Below are 16,383 nucleotides of genomic sequence, written 5' to 3'. Positions count from 1 at the left end.
AATGCCTTCACTTCCTTCCCTAATGATCAAGGCAGCCGTTGCCTGCATCCATAACTGTACCTGTATACAACTAAGAGCTAAAGATACATTATCTTGTGCCATACTAAGTGCATCTATTATTAGTCTGTGGTCCTGGTCTTCAGCCTTTTCCCATATTGGTAACACCTTTGAAACTTGCCATTGGCTAGTTCCCAATGCCAGTAAGGATGATTGCAGGGGCTGTTTTAGTTTTGTCAAATCGCTTGTTGCTGTGGCTAGCTTATTCATTAGTATTTCTGAATCAATTCCATTTAAAACTCCTAATCCTGTTCCTAGCATTCCAGTTAAGTCTCTTTGTGTTCTGCCCCTGAGGTGTACTTGCTTTTGTGACCATATTGTCCAGCCTTCTAATGATGTCTTCAGGAAAGGAGAACAGGCTGGTTGAACTGCTGAGATGTTAATTTGTATTAGCAATTCAACACGCTTGAGAGACCATTCTGGATTAAATAACAATTGTTGTTGGCCTGTGTTCCTTACTACATATGGGCCTGTTTCATAAATTTTGGGTTCCAGCTTGACTGGGGCTTGGGCATAGGTTGTAGGGGAAGGAAGTGCAATAGGGGGTCTCACTGTCGTAGGAAGTATAGCATATATTGTAAAATTTATCATGAGGCTCTCGCCTTCCTTGATCTCGAGCTTTTGACCACTATTAGTCCAAAAACAGTTAACTGCTACAGTCTGTGTTAATATAAAATTATACCAACAATCTAATTTACCTGGGCGGATACAACCTTCTTGTTGGCCACTTTTGGAAGTCGGTTTTACTAAAATCCCCGTTGCTTTCTCGTGGGCTGTTCCATTAATCATTCGGCACCCTATTTCAATTTCGTCCCCTACAGTTCTTTGGTGTATCCACCCTTCCCCTAAATTTTGCCATTCTGATAATGCATGTAAATGATCACCATTTGTTCGCCAAATAACCACAACAGCTAACTTTCCATTAATGTTCTTATCCTCCGTGGTTACGGCTTCAGACCAAGGCCACCCACCATTCTCTATCATCATAGAAGCACCTTCCAATTCTTGAATCACAATTACAACTATAAGCCACAGAAATAAAACAATTCTGTTAACTAAATTTCTGCTAACTACATTACTAAATACTCCTGACCATAGTGTCTTCATTTTGCTTGACTGAACTTTAGTTTCAGTTCACCGTCACCCAGCGTTACTTTCCAGGGGGCTTTTGGAGCTTTCTTCACTCTCGAATAATGGATCCAGGCCGTTTGCTCCTTAATCTTGATGGCGGTATGTGTTGTCAGCAGCACCTGGTATGGTCCCGTCCACTTTTCTTCCAAAGGGCGACCTGCAAATGCTTTTACATACACATAATCCCCAGGTTTAAAGGGGTGGATTGGTTGGTCCAGCCCTCTAGCCCTGGTTCCTGAGACAACTTTAGATATTTGATCCAACTGTTTTTGGAGTCCTATTAAATAATTATACAAGTATCCCGACCCCAGTTGCGTCAGGTCCTCCCCGCTGAACAAAAACTGATAGGGTCTTCCGTATAATATTTCAAAAGGGCTTAGATTTTCCTTTGTCCGTGGTTTTACTCTAATTCTAAGTAAAGCCAAAGGGAGAGACTGAGGCCATGATAAATTAGTCTCTTGTCCTATTTTGGCTATTTGTTGTTTGATTAGATGATTCATCTTTTCCACTTGTCCGCTTGCCTGTGGTCTGTAAGGGGTATGGAGTTGCCAGTCTACCCCTAAGACCTTACTTACTTCTTGAACTATTTGCACACAAAAATGAGAGCCTCTATCCGAGGACATTGCTGCCGGAATTCCGAAACGCGGTATTATCTCATTCAGTAAAACCTTAACCACTTCTCTTGCCTTGTTGGTTCGACAGGGAAAAGCCTCCGGCCACCCGGAAAAAGTATCTGTCAAAACCAACAAGTATCGATACCCCCCTTTTCTTGGCAGTTCTGAAAAATCTATCTGCCATTGTTGTCCTGGATAGTTTCCTTTACTGATTATTCCGAACTTTACCCTATTTTCTGTATTAGGGTTATGATGCAAACAAATACTGCATTGCTGGGTTACTTGTTTTACCGTAGTATACAGATTTCTTCCCACCAAGACTCGACTCAGATTTTTATATAAGGTGTCTGCTCCCCAATGAGTCTTATTATGTTCTGCCATGACCATAGCCCATATTAAATTAGAGGGTAGTACAACCCTATTATCTTTCAGGTATACCCATCCATCACTCCTTGCTTTTCCTCCCAGGTCCCCAATTAACTTTTGATCTTCCTGTGTGTACCTAGGTTCCTGTCCTTCACCTAAAGTTTGTATTTTACCGTCTGGTATTAAAGTGAGCGCTTCTGCCTCAGCCAATCCGGCCACCCTTTTTGCTTCTTGGTCAGCCAATCGGTTCCCTACCTCGAAGTCAGCGGTTCCTTTTTGGTGTCCCCGGCAATGTATAACAGCCACCTTCTCTGGGTGCTTTACCGCTTCCAACAACTTCAAAATCTCCTCAGCATATTTTATTTGTTTTCCTTGGGCCGTTAATAATCCTCGTTCCTTCCAGATAGCCCCATGTGCATGCACCACACCAAATGCATACTTAGAGTCTGTCCAGATATTTACTTTCTTTCCTGCTGCTAGTTCCAATGCCCGCGTAAGGGCAATTATTTCTGCTTTCTGAGCAGACGTCCCAGGGGGTAATGGTTTCGACTCAATTACCTGTTGAGTGGTCGTCACCGCATACCCTGCTTTGCGTTGTCCTTGTTTCACAAAGCTGCTTCCATCAGTATACCATGATTCGTCCGCGTCTTCCAAGGGCTCCTCCTTGAGATCTGGTCGGCTAGAATACACAGTTTCCATAGTTTCGATACAATCGTGGACCACTGGCTCGTCAGGAGCGTTACTAAGGAAAGAAGCTGGGTTCACAATGTTAGTAACCACAATTTCTACGTCATCTTGCTCCACCAGTATTGCTTGGTATTTTAAAAATCTTTGAGGGGATAACCAGTGTGCCCCTTTCTGCTTCAAGACTGCCGAGACAGTGTGTGATACCAGCACGGTTATCTTCTGTCCCATAGTGAACTTCCGAGCCTCCTGTATATTCATGATGACAGCGGCCACCGCTCGAAGGCAACCCGGCCAACCTTTACTTACTTCATCCAGTTGTTTAGAGAAGTAGGCCACAGCTCTCCTGTAGGGGCCCAGCTTCTGTGCCAGCACCCCCAGAGCCATCCCTTGTCTCTCATAGGAGTACAACCAAAAGGGTTTAGACAAGTCCGGTAGACCCAAAGCTGGTGCTCGCATTAACTCCAATTTAAGCTTCTTAAAGGCAGCCCGTGCTTCCCCCGTCCAGACCAATCTTGATTGGTTATTCTTGATGAGGTCATATAGGGGTTTTACAATTAGTCCATAATTATTAATCCATAGACGGCACCAACCTGTCATCCCTAGAAAAGTTCGTAATTCCTTAATGGTCTGTGGTTCTGGGGTACGGCAGATAGTTTCTTTCCGTTCTGTTCCTAACTCCCTTTGTCCCCCTGAAATCTCAAACCCCAAGTAAGTTACACGTGACTGAATCAGCTGAGCCTTCTGTTGAGAGACTCGATACCCATTCAAACCCAGAAAATTAAGGAGACTTATCGTCCATTGCATGCAGCTGCTCCTATTCTCAGTGGCTATCAAAAGGTCATCAACGTATTGCAGCAGAACTCCTTCGGTGTTTGGGGCCTCCCAAACCTCAAGCTCTTTTGCTAGTTGATTCCCAAAAATCGTGGGGCTGTTTTTGAATCCCTGCGGCAATACGGTCCAGGTCAATTGAGCCTTTCGTCCTGAGTCTGGATTTTCCCATTCAAAAGCAAAAAGCTTCTGACTTTCTGGGGCTAAAGTCAGGCAGAAGAAGGCATCTTTTAAATCCAGTACGGTAAACCAAACTAAATTATCTTTTAATTTAGTCAGTAATGTGTACGGGTTGGCTACCACAGGGTGTATATCTTCAGTGATCTTATTTATAGCTCTTAAATCCTGCACTAATCTATAGTTCTTCCCATCTGGCTTCTTAATTGGTAGTATAGGAGTATTATATTCAGATTCACACTCAACCAGCAGTCCATGTTTTAAAAACTTATCCACTATCCCCTTAATTCCTTTCCTGTCTTCTAATCTTAGGGGATATTGCTTAATCTTAACTGGCCTTTCCCCTGGCTTTAATCTCACCACTATCGGGGCTGCATTTTTGGCTCGCCCAGGGATGTCAGTAGCCCAGACTCCTGGGTAAACTTGGTCTAAAATCTCCGAAGGTACTTTACCGATGGGGTCTGCTTGTATCAGCGTTAAGCTTAGCGCGGTTATCAGCTTTTCTTCTCTCACCTTTAACCCCACCTTCCCTTTTTCAAAGACAATTTCCGCTTCTAATTGTTCTAGTAAATCTCGCCCCAGCAAAGACTTCGGGGATCCTGGTAAATATAAAAACCTATGTATTCCCATCTGTTTCCCTAACTTATATTTTAAAGGCCTTAGGAAAAAGGCTTTCTCGTGCTGGCCTGTAGCTCCTATCACCGTCACAAAATCCTCATCCTCTGGTATCAATTTCTGGTTTAACACAGAATAAGTCGCTCCTGTGTCAATTAAAAACTCCACTTCCTGTCCTGATTTCCCTAGCTTAATTTTAACCAGCAGATCTGCTAGGGTAGAATCCCCCGGTCCACTTCATTGGTCGGGAGATACACTAGCTACCATCAACCTGTTCTTCTCCCATTGTTTCGGACATTCCCTTTTCCACTGACCCACTTCCCTACAATATGCACACTGATTCGGTCTCAGGGGAGGCTTTACTGACCTTCCCCTTATCCCATTCCCTCTTCCTTTTCCCCGAAAAGGTTCTTCTTGCCTCTGTAAGGCCGCAACAGTTGCCGCAGCAATAGCCCTACCCAGCCTTTGTTTCTCATTCCCTTCTCGATTCCTAAATACCCTCCATGCCTCTTCCACCAGCCTTTCTAAATCTCTCACATCCGGCTCTTTCATTTTCTGAAGCTTCCGCCTTATATCGTCCGCAGACTGACCCAAGAACAATGATACTAGCTGGACTTTACCTTCCTCAGAAGAGGGGTCTATCGTTGTAAATTTTTGCATTGCTGTCCTTAGTCGATCGAGAAATTCTGACGGGGTCTCAGTTTGCCCCTGTTTTATGGTATATAACCTAGACCAGTTTACAGACTTTGGTATCGCACTTTCCAAGGCGATCCTAATCCATTCCTGATATCTTTTTAATAACCTATAATCACCCTCATCATTATAGTCCCAGTTTGGGTCCACTCTGGGCACATATACCTCCACAGTTCCAGGTAAAACTCCTGACGTTACCTGGGTCTGTACTTGAGTTTGTGCATTCTTAATTACCAGTTGCTTTTCCGTTTCCGATAATGCTGCCAGCATTATCTCTATATCTTTCCAATCGGGATCTAAATTCTTTACAATCAGCTCAAACCTCCGGGCCACTGATTCTGGATCATCCCGGTATCCTTTCACAGCTTCCTTCCATGAATCTAACTCAGCAGTTGTGAAAGGTACTTTTATCCGAGCTGGTCCGTTAGCCCCCATAGCCTGTCGTAACGGGGCTTGAATAACGGGCCCGACCTTACTTCGGGTTCGAGCCGTGATCGGGGTAAAGTCTCCATTCCCCCAACTCTCATTTTTCTTATCTATTCTGCCGTTTCCTGGTCTCGCCCCCACGCCTTGTTCTATTATCTGGGGCGGGAGGACATAATCCTCCGTTCTCTCCTCTGACTCATTCAATTTCAAACATCTCTGCCCGATACTGCACGCCGAACAACATCTTTTCATTTTTCCTGCCCCTTCCTTCTTCATATCCTTTTCTATTGCCAGGATCAAAGGATCCTGTGGGGCTAAGTTAATTCCACACTCCTTCTGCCATTCTGGGTGGTTTCTCAAAGTGAAAAACATATCTGCGTATGACACCTCATCCCACTTTCCTTCTCTCCTTAGAAACAACATTAACTGTAGTAAAGTATTATAATTTAAGGTTCCATTCAGTGGCCATTTTTCCTCACAATCCAACTTATAAAGTGGCCACCATTGATTACAATATTTTATCAACGTTTTCTTATTTTCAGTTCCACCGGGGGATCCCCCTATATCTTTCCAATGACTCAAGATACATCCCAACGGGCTTTTCTTTGGAATCCCACTACTCTGCTGCCCCCCCATGTTACAGTTCAGAATGTTTCTTGTTACACAATACAAGCCGGCAGCTTTCCACAATAACACCAAGATCCTAGTAACGTTATAAAGAGTATAATCAAAATCCCAAAGACAATAGCCAAGGTCAAGTTCCACATTTAAACACAACGTAATACCAACCTCGCATGCAAAGGTTACTTGTTTCCCAACAGCAACTGAGTGCTTTCCAAAAAACCAAATGCCGTCCTGCAGAAAACTTTTACTTTCTGACTTACAGACGACCCCAATTGACCGGTCAACCAAATAAACCAAAATAAAGAATATAATCACTTACAGTGATGGGGTCCGTGTCTGCCTCCGCAGTGATCCGTTGAGTCGAGGAGTCCCTCCGGGAAATCCCGGGGGTACCCTAGGGAGTCCTGTTCCCAGCGGGTCCTGCGGTCCGACAGAGAAGAAGTCCCATCTGGGGTGCCAGATTGATTCAAAGATCATAAATCCAATTTCTTTAAGTGATTTATTCTTTATTGACGGCGCCGGATGCACGGGGGATCTTTCCGCCTATCGTGCATCCCGAAGTGAAAAGCCGTCCCAAATTTATACATCACAGTGATTAATATTTTATTAACGCCTATACATATTCATTATCTAACCCCGCCTACTCTCGCTTCTCATGCTAATCAGTTTTTTGTGTCCTGCGCCTGCGCAGATCCTCTCAGTGGTCTTGGGCAGGGGTCGTCGAGCTGTGGTCGGTGGTCTCAGAGAGGAAGGCCATAAGTCTTCCTCACAGTGTACTTTTCACCCTTGGTCAGGATTCTGCTGAATTAGCTTTCTTCCTAACCGCAAGGACTGTTTTTTCTTCGAATCTTCTGCTCATTATTTCTTATCTTGGATTCCAATGTCTTGTTCGAGATATATTGCCCGTATGTCCTATTTTGAGATACATTGTCCGTACATCTGCTTCCTGCCCTACACCTAATGTTCTGTTCTCCTTTAATAGTTTCATTCTTAACCCTTTCTTATCTGGAATCGCCTCAGCTTCCCTAATCAGCCCAAGTTCTTGGCTACGGAGTGTTTCTCACACCCTCCCCCTCCCTCCCTCGCGCGCCCCCTCCCCTCACGGGAACGCGCGCCCCCCCCTCCCGCTGCCGCTCCCGTTCCTCGCCCCGCCCCGGTCCCGTCCCGGTCCCGCCGCCCTCCCGCTCCCGCCCTCAGGACCCGGCCGCCATAATGAACCCCGGCCCGGCCACCGTAAGCACGGGGCTAGGAGTCACCTCCAGAGCCTCCCCGCGCCGTGGCGCCGACCGCCGGTGTGCCGCAGCACCGCGCCGGGCGTGGGACGGCGCCCCGAGCCCACAGTGCTCGTCAGAAAAGCCCCGCACCGACAACCGATACCCCCGCACCGACAACCAACAGCCCCCACGCCGACAACCAACGCACAAGCAGAGTTTTAGGCCGGATTCGTGGCCCCGTTGGTCCGGGAAGCGGTCGTCACGCTAAATTCTACCTTACGGCAGGGGAACGATGGGCATCGTGACAGATCGCCGCCCCAGAAAATAAACACAGAAATAAATAATAAAAACGATAACGGGACGTGAATCGTGCCCTTAATAACAGACATTGGGCAGTGAAATCACCGACTTCTGCAACAATCCGTGCTCAGGGAACTGACTAAAACCCCTCCTGCATTGGCCATGTAATAGCTAGGCAAACATCACATAATGCTTCCCTCCCTCACGTACACCAAACCTATTAAGGCAACCATAGTAGTGTGATAACGTGATTTTTCTCCTCCAGATCAGCGTCAAAGGCAGCTACGCTAGGTTTGCTCATAAGTTCAAACGCTGCTTTATTTATTTATTTAAATGCCATTTTTCCTATTTAGAAGGATTTCCGTAGGGTGACAGGCCTTTAATGACACTCACGACTCAGAAACATTTGCCGATGCAGTCAAACGGTGTCTATTAACGCGAGGCACTGAAGTTAATTGGTATTAAAAATGAGCCAAAACGAAAGGCAAGTATCTGCGTGTCCAGCAGAATGACAGCGATCATCACCATTTGATCAACCTTCCCTGTGAGTTCTATCTGCAAGTTACTTTGAGGTAGCGCTAGAAAGAAGCGGTTGGTCCAGAGCATCCCTGCAAAAAGAAACATCCACGGCTTAAGTACCGTTTACTCTTTTGGTATCCTTTTAAGTACTTTTTACCCGTTTCGGACTCCTGCCTTTTCCCGGCTCACTGATGACAGCATTAGTAGCCCCTCAAGCTACTGTCCTACAGCCTTTCCCATCAGTGAAGAGATAGGAAAAACCCCACTACTTCTTGGAAGAGAAAACCAGCAGGTTTTTGAATAAAAGCACTCTCTGTTGCAGCTAGGTACAACGAAAAGAGTTTATGAAATCATTACGGGACATTCTTGTAGAAAACTTCCTCAAGCTTGGAAGAAAAAAAAACATTTCAGCTAAGTAAAACAGAAAATAACTGGAAGAAGTGAAGTATGGCGGTGTTGGAAAAGTTGCTTCAAAGACTTGTTTAATTAAAAAGAAGGAAGAAAGCAAGTCCCTACTGCAATCCCATCTTTGTCAAACTGATGGCGGGCACCAGTACGATGTGTTCAGCTAACACAGGCTGGAAGTTGTAACTGCAGCTGTGAAGTTTACCCAGTAAAAAGACTCCGCAAAGCATTCTAGCAGTTCCGATGCAATCACTGCTTCCTGAATTTGTGACTCACGGTTAACACGGCAGTACAGGAAGAAGTCTGGCATTCACTGTGCTCTTACGGTAAAGAATCTGCACTGCGCACACCATCCCAAGCCAGGTATGCGCTCCTAACAGGAAAGGACGATAGGCTGATAAGTCTCAGCAGAGGGAAAAAGACATCAGAGAACTACTTTATAACAGCAGCACGCGGGCTGCAACCAACGTTCTCTTCCTCTCATCATTTTCATTTCTGTGGACTCCAAGAGAATACACTCCCAACATTTTTCAGCTCTGGAGAACAAACAGCCCAACCAATCTCATTCACTGAACTACAAAACTGGTATTTTCGCTATCTAGTCCGGAAAAGGAGGCGCACGTCTCTAACGTACAGTGTAGAGACCTTGTTAATAGGCAAAGTCTGCATAAAATAGGTGGCCACAGCCTGATTTTCTGACGTTCAGGGCCTTGGGTCACACACCACCACAGTATCAGACTTAATGAAGTCACCAATCTATGTGGGCCCCTCATTACACAGGTCACCTGTTATGGACCAACCTCTCAAAGGCCAAAAACCAGCACTGATACTGCCGGGCCAACACATATCTGTAGCATCCCATTTCTGGGTGACAACACAATGAATGTTTCCACAAAGTACTCGATGCAACCTAACTACTGTGTTTGGTGATGCAAAGCAAGCCGTGTCAAAGCAGCGTAGCACCCAGGCACATTCCTGGAAGATGTTTTGCTGCTCACGTTGAAGAAAATAGATAAAAAAATCCTGTGCAGTTTGCGCTTCTGAGCTCAAGTACCACAGCTATGCACTACAATTGAAGTGGCATCAAACCTTGTAAGGTTTTGAAGCTTCAGCACTGCCATCCAAATTCAAGGAGGCTGCATCTATTATCTTGAATTTGCCCCAGCTCAGTCCCCTGAAACAATTCCATAGACACGTACAAGCAACCCTTTTCCCACCCAGATTCTTTGCTTCATCTATTCCACCTCTACCTTGTGTCATATTCTTATTAATCTGCCCCTCAAAAGACTCCCTGGCTCACACAAAGAAGCAACCCAACAAATCCCTGTTCCCAGCCACGTTGCTTTCATGCTTTGGGAAGAGTTAACTGCAACAGCTCTAACTGTGATGCCACCTCACCCCCTCCACCTATGTGAGGTTCTTTGCCTTCTGTCTCCTCCTACGTGTACACCTGCACTAGAACCAGGAAGAATGTGCTTCCTACAATACTCCAAGAGCCTCTTCTGTTTCAGGATGTCATCATTTCAATTCAGGACTGAAAGTATTCCTAGCAAAAACCCAACAGCTAATAGCTAACAGAAGCAGTTGCTGGTGATCAGCTACAAGTAACCTGGAAGTACTGAGGAGTCACAAAAGAGAATTTGCATTACATTTAAGAACAGCATGCAGCTTAGGACCACTGCTTTCACTGACTACACTAAGCCATAAAAAAGAATTGGATTCTTACCTGCCATCACAGCAATTATGGTTTATGTTGCCCCCAAAACACACACGGCAGTACCAGAACTGTGTCAACTAGCTTTAACAGCTTCCCCAGCTATTAAGTACAGTAATTTCTGCTTCCTTTTTTTTCTTGGAGGAATATTCTTTTGTTTCCAGCCTCACTTACTTATTATACACACTGTTAATTAGCAACTATTTCTCCATACTCATAGGGTTATGGAGTCCCTATGACTGGAAAAGACTCTGTACCCTTCAAGATAAGAGCAGCATAAAGGCAGCAACTCGCAAGACTGCTCTAGCTTAAAGCAAAGCTTTCCTCATTGCTCTCATCTCCTTTGACTTGAGTACTGTCATCCTTCTACCAGAGCTTTAAAAACTTCATTACCACGAATGAAGGAAGACCAGAGCAATCAGAGAGCGTAGCAGAGGGTATAACTTAAGGAGCTGTTACTAGGATTTTTTTGTTGTTCCTGGTGGACTATTTTTCTCCTTGCCAGCAAGGAGGGAAAACCAGCAAGTTGTTTTCTCCAAGATTTTTTTTTTTTAGGTTTAAGAACACGGATTATGTTGTAGCAATTTCTTCGCTGTAAAGCGTCAGCTGAGAAGTCTAACAGTAAGAAGGGCAAGGGAAAACTGAATGCTGATGCAGAGAGTGCCAGCAGACATCATCCTCATTCCACGGGATGTTTGTAGCTATGGCAGTTGAAGTCTACACTTCCATATGCTTAACATACCCTATTTATAAGCCAATTTTAGCTGACCTAGCATATATCAGTAGTACAGTTAGAGCCAGCAGCCTGCAGGAAAAAGTGGGCACAGGTGTTTCCATAGCAAGGCCTGTGAGTGTCTCCCATACATACTTCCAGTCTAAGCAAGCACATGAAAGGCTTGGCTTGTCGCTTACCTAAGGAACCAGGAAAACAAGGGAAAGCTAGATTTTGCTTGTGTCCTAATGCCCATATAAAAATAAAGACAGATGAAATACCCTTACTACCTTGTTAAATTCCATAAGCCGGAAGAGAATGTGCTGCACACAGGTACAAGTAAAATCCCTTGCTGGCAGGTTTGCAGAAACAAATTTTTTATTTACACAGGCAAGTCTTATCTTTAGACCCCATTTACCTCTTTACATTTCTCGAATATTTACATGACTTCATGATGCTCCAAGAAGAGAGTGATGAACAAAAAGATTACAGAAACTGTCAAAAACATAGCAAAAAAAACCCAACCTATCATTGTGCTTTAAAACTTATGAGCTAGAATAATGTAGAAGAAATGTAGTTTTAGCACTTTGGTCCTAACGGTCATGCTCTAGAAGACACTTAAATAGCAGAGGGGATTTCAGAAGTGACCGTATCCAGAGGTTGCCAGTGACAATTCATGAGTGAATCGTAGAGTTCTTCGCTTGTCTCCGTGAATTGTCTGTTCATTTCATCAACATCCAAGTAGAGCTGTGGATCTGAAAATAAAAGCCTGGTAAGTCCAAGTATCAAATCTGAGGCATGCGCACAAAAAAACTTCACGTGAAATGGCTAATAAAATGTATTTTAAGCTAAGTGTAATAAGCTATTAGATCTACTAATTTTAGTGAGGTATTTAGTCCTCTAAAATTTTGAGCCTCACAACTCCAACTTTTGGGAATTTGTATATTAGAAGGCTGGGACTAGATTTGTCTTTCAAGATAAAGACAAAGACAATGTTTAAGATAGTAAAGATAACGTTTAAGGATAATCAGCCATGAAACCCTCCCAAGAGTCATTTAATTCACTTCTACGGCAATACACGTTACATAGGATAGTTTCTAAACACTAACACAAAATGCCTCCACGTGAGGAACTTTGCAAACCTTCCACACAGGACACAAATATGTTTTGTACCGTATTTGTAAGTGCAAGCTGAATCCTCCTTTTGGAATCTGCAACATAAGCTTTTACCTCAGGGTGGAGAACAAAGCTTTTGCATATTACTGAGTTTCTAATATAAAATCTGTTTAGCGGAACCAATACAAAGAACAAAATTCTGTCTTAGACCATTTTCAAATGGGAATGAAGGCACAGGTACAAGAAACCTGCTGCGAAGCATTGACAGTGTCCCGTTTTACTTGATGCGGTCAGTGTATGCTGTATCAGCTTTAAAACCCCAGCTGATTGCAGATCAACCCCACAGAGGTTTGACCTCAGCTGAATTTTCAAGGTGTTCTTCATCCAGTAGAGGTTGGCTTGTATTGTTAAAAGGCACAAGTATGGCTAAACTCAAGTGACAATGATAGAACCCTTATTACCGTCAGTAATTAGGTCATCACCGATTGCAGTCATAACTGAAGATTCCTGAAAGACAGAAAAGGCTAAGTTTAATCATAACTCATTTCAGAAAGCATCACAGATTCAAAGTGCTGCAGTCTCAACCCATTCCTTCTTCCTACAACTACAAGGATAGATGGCATTTTATCTACTTATTTTTAGAAGAAAGCCAATATTACAGTACAGGTTGGAAGGGACCTCCGGAGGTCACAACTAATACATTGACCACGATAAGACCACTTACAACAACTGTTTAATTTGCTTTAAGCAAAGCAAATCAGAAGAACAGGAACAGAAGAAGCGTACGCAATTATGCTGTCAAAACCATTCTTTGGTATGCGTGAACAAATAATGGTGTATAAATCACTAATTCTATGGATTTACTATTTAAGCACTTAAATACAAACACCTCTGAATGGAATCTGCTCTTTTAACTTCACACTAAGCAGAAAGCATGTTTTCAACTTCAGATTCTTTTTGCTGATTCACACAAATCTGTACAACATATTATCTGTGAAATATTTTCTTTACAGCAAGCGTGCACTATCTTTACCTCAAAAACAGCTGGAGCCATTAAAGAATCTCCTGAAGAGCAGTCTCCAACAGCTTGCATGCTGTCATAGGGAGCATAGGAGCTGTAGTTGTAGTCAGCGTAAGCATCGTAACTCCTCTGCGAGTGGTAGTTCTGGTAATCTTGGTAATAATCATTATAGTTGTATGACTGGTACCGCTGCAATTCTGCTTTCAGTCTGAAACATGAGAAGTTGCATACAGTCAGAGAACAAGAGACTGTAAACCCAGTTCTGAACTTAAACAATTTGTCAGCTTACATACTTCAAAACTTAAAAGGAAGCTTTCCTAAACAGTCACCTAAGTGACAGCTTAAGTCACAGCTCAAAACCTCATTTCTATAGAAGCAAGCATCCTCACCTTTGCCAATACCAGAAGGAATTGTTCTCATGGATTAACTCCAGAGCCTTGACATGGTTACCTGTACACATCAAGTATTTTTAGCGTTGGCATAAGCAAGCTGCTGCTAAGTCTCTGTGCTTTGCTAAAGATTGATTTAAGACCAGAGACATTTATCAAGCACAGCTGCTTTAAAGATGCAGTCTTAACCCTTCTATCTTTTGTTTGGTTAATTACTAGATCTTATTTCCAGAAAGAAGTGAATGGAGTCAGATTATCCATTTCAAAGAAGCATCTGACGCTGCCTGTCAGTTTGCCATGTCTACCTCCACCTGCTCAGTTTTTTTGTTTGTTTAAAGTCCATTAAACATTCAACAGCTGCCAACTATACCGCTCAGGTGAAGTCAGTCTTGCTTAACAACACAATCGCGATTCTCCAGCATGACGCCTTATTATTAGTGGGAGAATTACAAAATACACTGGTTCTTAAGAAGAAAGGGCCAGCTGATTAGCTTTCACTACTTTCCCTTTCAAGATTTTCTCAGGGGCAGCTTCAGACTAATGACAAGAACCAAGACAAGTGCTATCTGTACTAAAAATGATGTACACTGCATATAGAACATTCAGATAACCCAGCTGCATATTCAAAAAAATCCGCTGTTTAGACTTGTCTTCACTGATTCTGTACAGGCAGACCTCCTGTGTTTGCAGTGCCCAGTTTCTCTGACTTGAATTGGGGATGCAGAGAAGTGAGTTCTATGCTTTTGGGGAAGAATACAAGCTGAAGGCATTCTGAAATAGCTTCCAAACTAAGCAAACATGAGGGACAAACTAATCCAATGGCTGGGTATTTCAATGCTAAGAGAGCACGGTACTCAGCCATTCAGAAACGTATTACTGATGTGTATTTTAATACCTACATTTGTTTCAATACTGCAAAGCTACACAAGTTCTAATAAAGAGGTAATCCATTGTCTTGTTACTGTAGTAAACAAACAGAAGATACATCATCTTAGGTCTTCTGCTTCCAACTGCACTCTTCCTACATACAGTTGCGTAGGGAAGGAAAATCTGAAAATACTGTTGACGTTCTTCTGGATAGCCGAAGCAAGAAAACATGTTTGTGGCTTATTCTTGTTTTCAAAATAAAACAATATTAATTTAATCAAAAAATTTTGGCAAAGAAGTTTGGACAGTGCTCTCTTGGAGAAGAGCATTTCCATTCTAAAGCAGAAGGAGGCAACATTTGCAGAATTATGCTAGGTAAACAGAAACAGAAGTGTCATTTTTTACTATTTAACAGAACACACAAGCTAACCTCATGAACATACTGAAATTGTTTATATGAAGTCCTGTTTTGTCAGTATCCTGGATCAAAGTTCATCAAATTTGGTATCAATTCTTTAACCGTTCAGAGACCTGAATTGCCTTAAATAAGTGATAGAACTGAGCCGGTAGAGTAAGAAACCCTCTCAGGAAGTGCTAAGCTTTAAACTCCCCATTGCCCTAAGCTCATGAAAAGCAAAGAATAGCATTCTAAACCTGTTCTAGTAATAACGCCTTTGGCTTTCCCCCTGCGTTCCCATTTTTTCCCCCCACTTCTTTCCTGTCAACCCACTGTAAAACTAGTTATGTGCTTCTCTCAAACTAGAGGGAAAGCTCTAAGAACAAGAACTCCCTAGCATATAAAACCACTTGTTGTCCCTTCTACCTTCTACAGGCCCAAACCTGAAAATATTTACCAATGCATTCAGCTTTGCTACTGTTGAGAAACAAGGCTGGTTACAATGGCAGCTAAGCCCAAGTTGCGCTGTCTGGCTAGACTTAACAGTTGGATTCCCCCAGCCATCCTGAAGCAGGTTGATGAATCCAGGGAGTCAAAACATAGGACTTCTGCATTTCTGGTTTTGTAGACTGCATCCTGTGTACAGCCACTACAGCAAGGGCCACAGACTTTCCAAAGGCAGAGCTACGAGAATCTGATTATTTGGAATAACTGTATCAATGCACAACTCCTTGGTTACCTTTTAGAAATTCCTATGCTCAGCCGGATTCCTTTTCCCCCCAGACCTGGTGCGTTCTGGCAGTCTTGCAGTGCCTTCATCTGATCACCTTGCTCACCAAATCTGACATAGGCATACCCTCTACTATTTTCAAAAGGGAGAAAACCAATTCTGGTACGCATAACAGTTACAAAGCTAATGAATTCAATTTCTGTCTTCTACAAAAAACAGAAGATAGCAGCTACTATAGCTTCTATTACTTAAGCAACCTCTCTGGCATGTGCACGTGCACAGAAAAGGCTTTCACCAAATTAAAAAACTTGCGCCAGAAGCAAAAAGCTTATTCCTTGGTAGCATTAAGATGCAACTCACTGAGAGCCAGCAAAACAATACATTTTAAGTGCTCTCTGCGTAAGTAATCAGATTCCATATTTCTGCATATACAGCAGTTAATCAGTTAGCACTAACCCACTCCTTTTGGAGCCACAAACTTTATTGGTCACAAACACCAAGAGCTGGCTGTAATTATCTGAACCAGTATTAACCGGTACCTCTGAACTCTTCAAACAAAAATATCTTTCAGGTGCTCTTAGAAGAACAACATCAATTGCCTGCAACAATTTGATGGCTTTGCTAAACGGAGCACTGAAAAGCACAGTGGTACAGTTTCTTTTGTAGCCTGTTCAGAAATTATAGCCCCGTGCCTACAGCTTCAAATCAGGCCAAGCTTACCAGCCCAACTCTTACAGCTTAAGTTCACTGCACTCGAATGCCTTCAAGACGTGCTTTTAGG

At 43.3% G+C, this 16,383-nt stretch overlaps 2 protein-coding genes across 4 annotated transcripts in view; both read right to left on the bottom strand.

Moving 5' to 3' along the window:
- LOC136786324 (nuclear pore complex protein Nup153-like) overlaps positions 1-16,383 on the bottom strand; it is a 378,386-nt gene that overhangs the window by 25,213 nt on the left and 336,790 nt on the right. The gene's annotated exons all lie outside the window — the stretch shown is intronic.
- The window catches only part of LOC136789855 (nuclear pore complex protein Nup153-like), a 33,626-nt gene continuing 25,407 nt past the window's right edge, over positions 8,165-16,383 (bottom strand). Inside the window, 4 exon segments of the mRNA XM_066990999.1 lie at positions 8,165-8,340; positions 12,660-12,705; positions 13,232-13,427; positions 13,609-13,669. Coding sequence (XP_066847100.1) covers positions 8,165-8,340; positions 12,660-12,705; positions 13,232-13,427; positions 13,609-13,669 — 479 coding nt within the window.

This window comes from Anser cygnoides, chromosome 2 (assembly GCF_040182565.1).
Source record: "Anser cygnoides isolate HZ-2024a breed goose chromosome 2, Taihu_goose_T2T_genome, whole genome shotgun sequence".
NCBI classification, from domain to species: domain Eukaryota; kingdom Metazoa; phylum Chordata; class Aves; order Anseriformes; family Anatidae; genus Anser; species Anser cygnoides.
Note: the sequence above shows the minus strand (reverse complement) of the source record. Positions and strands in the feature narration are given on the sequence as shown.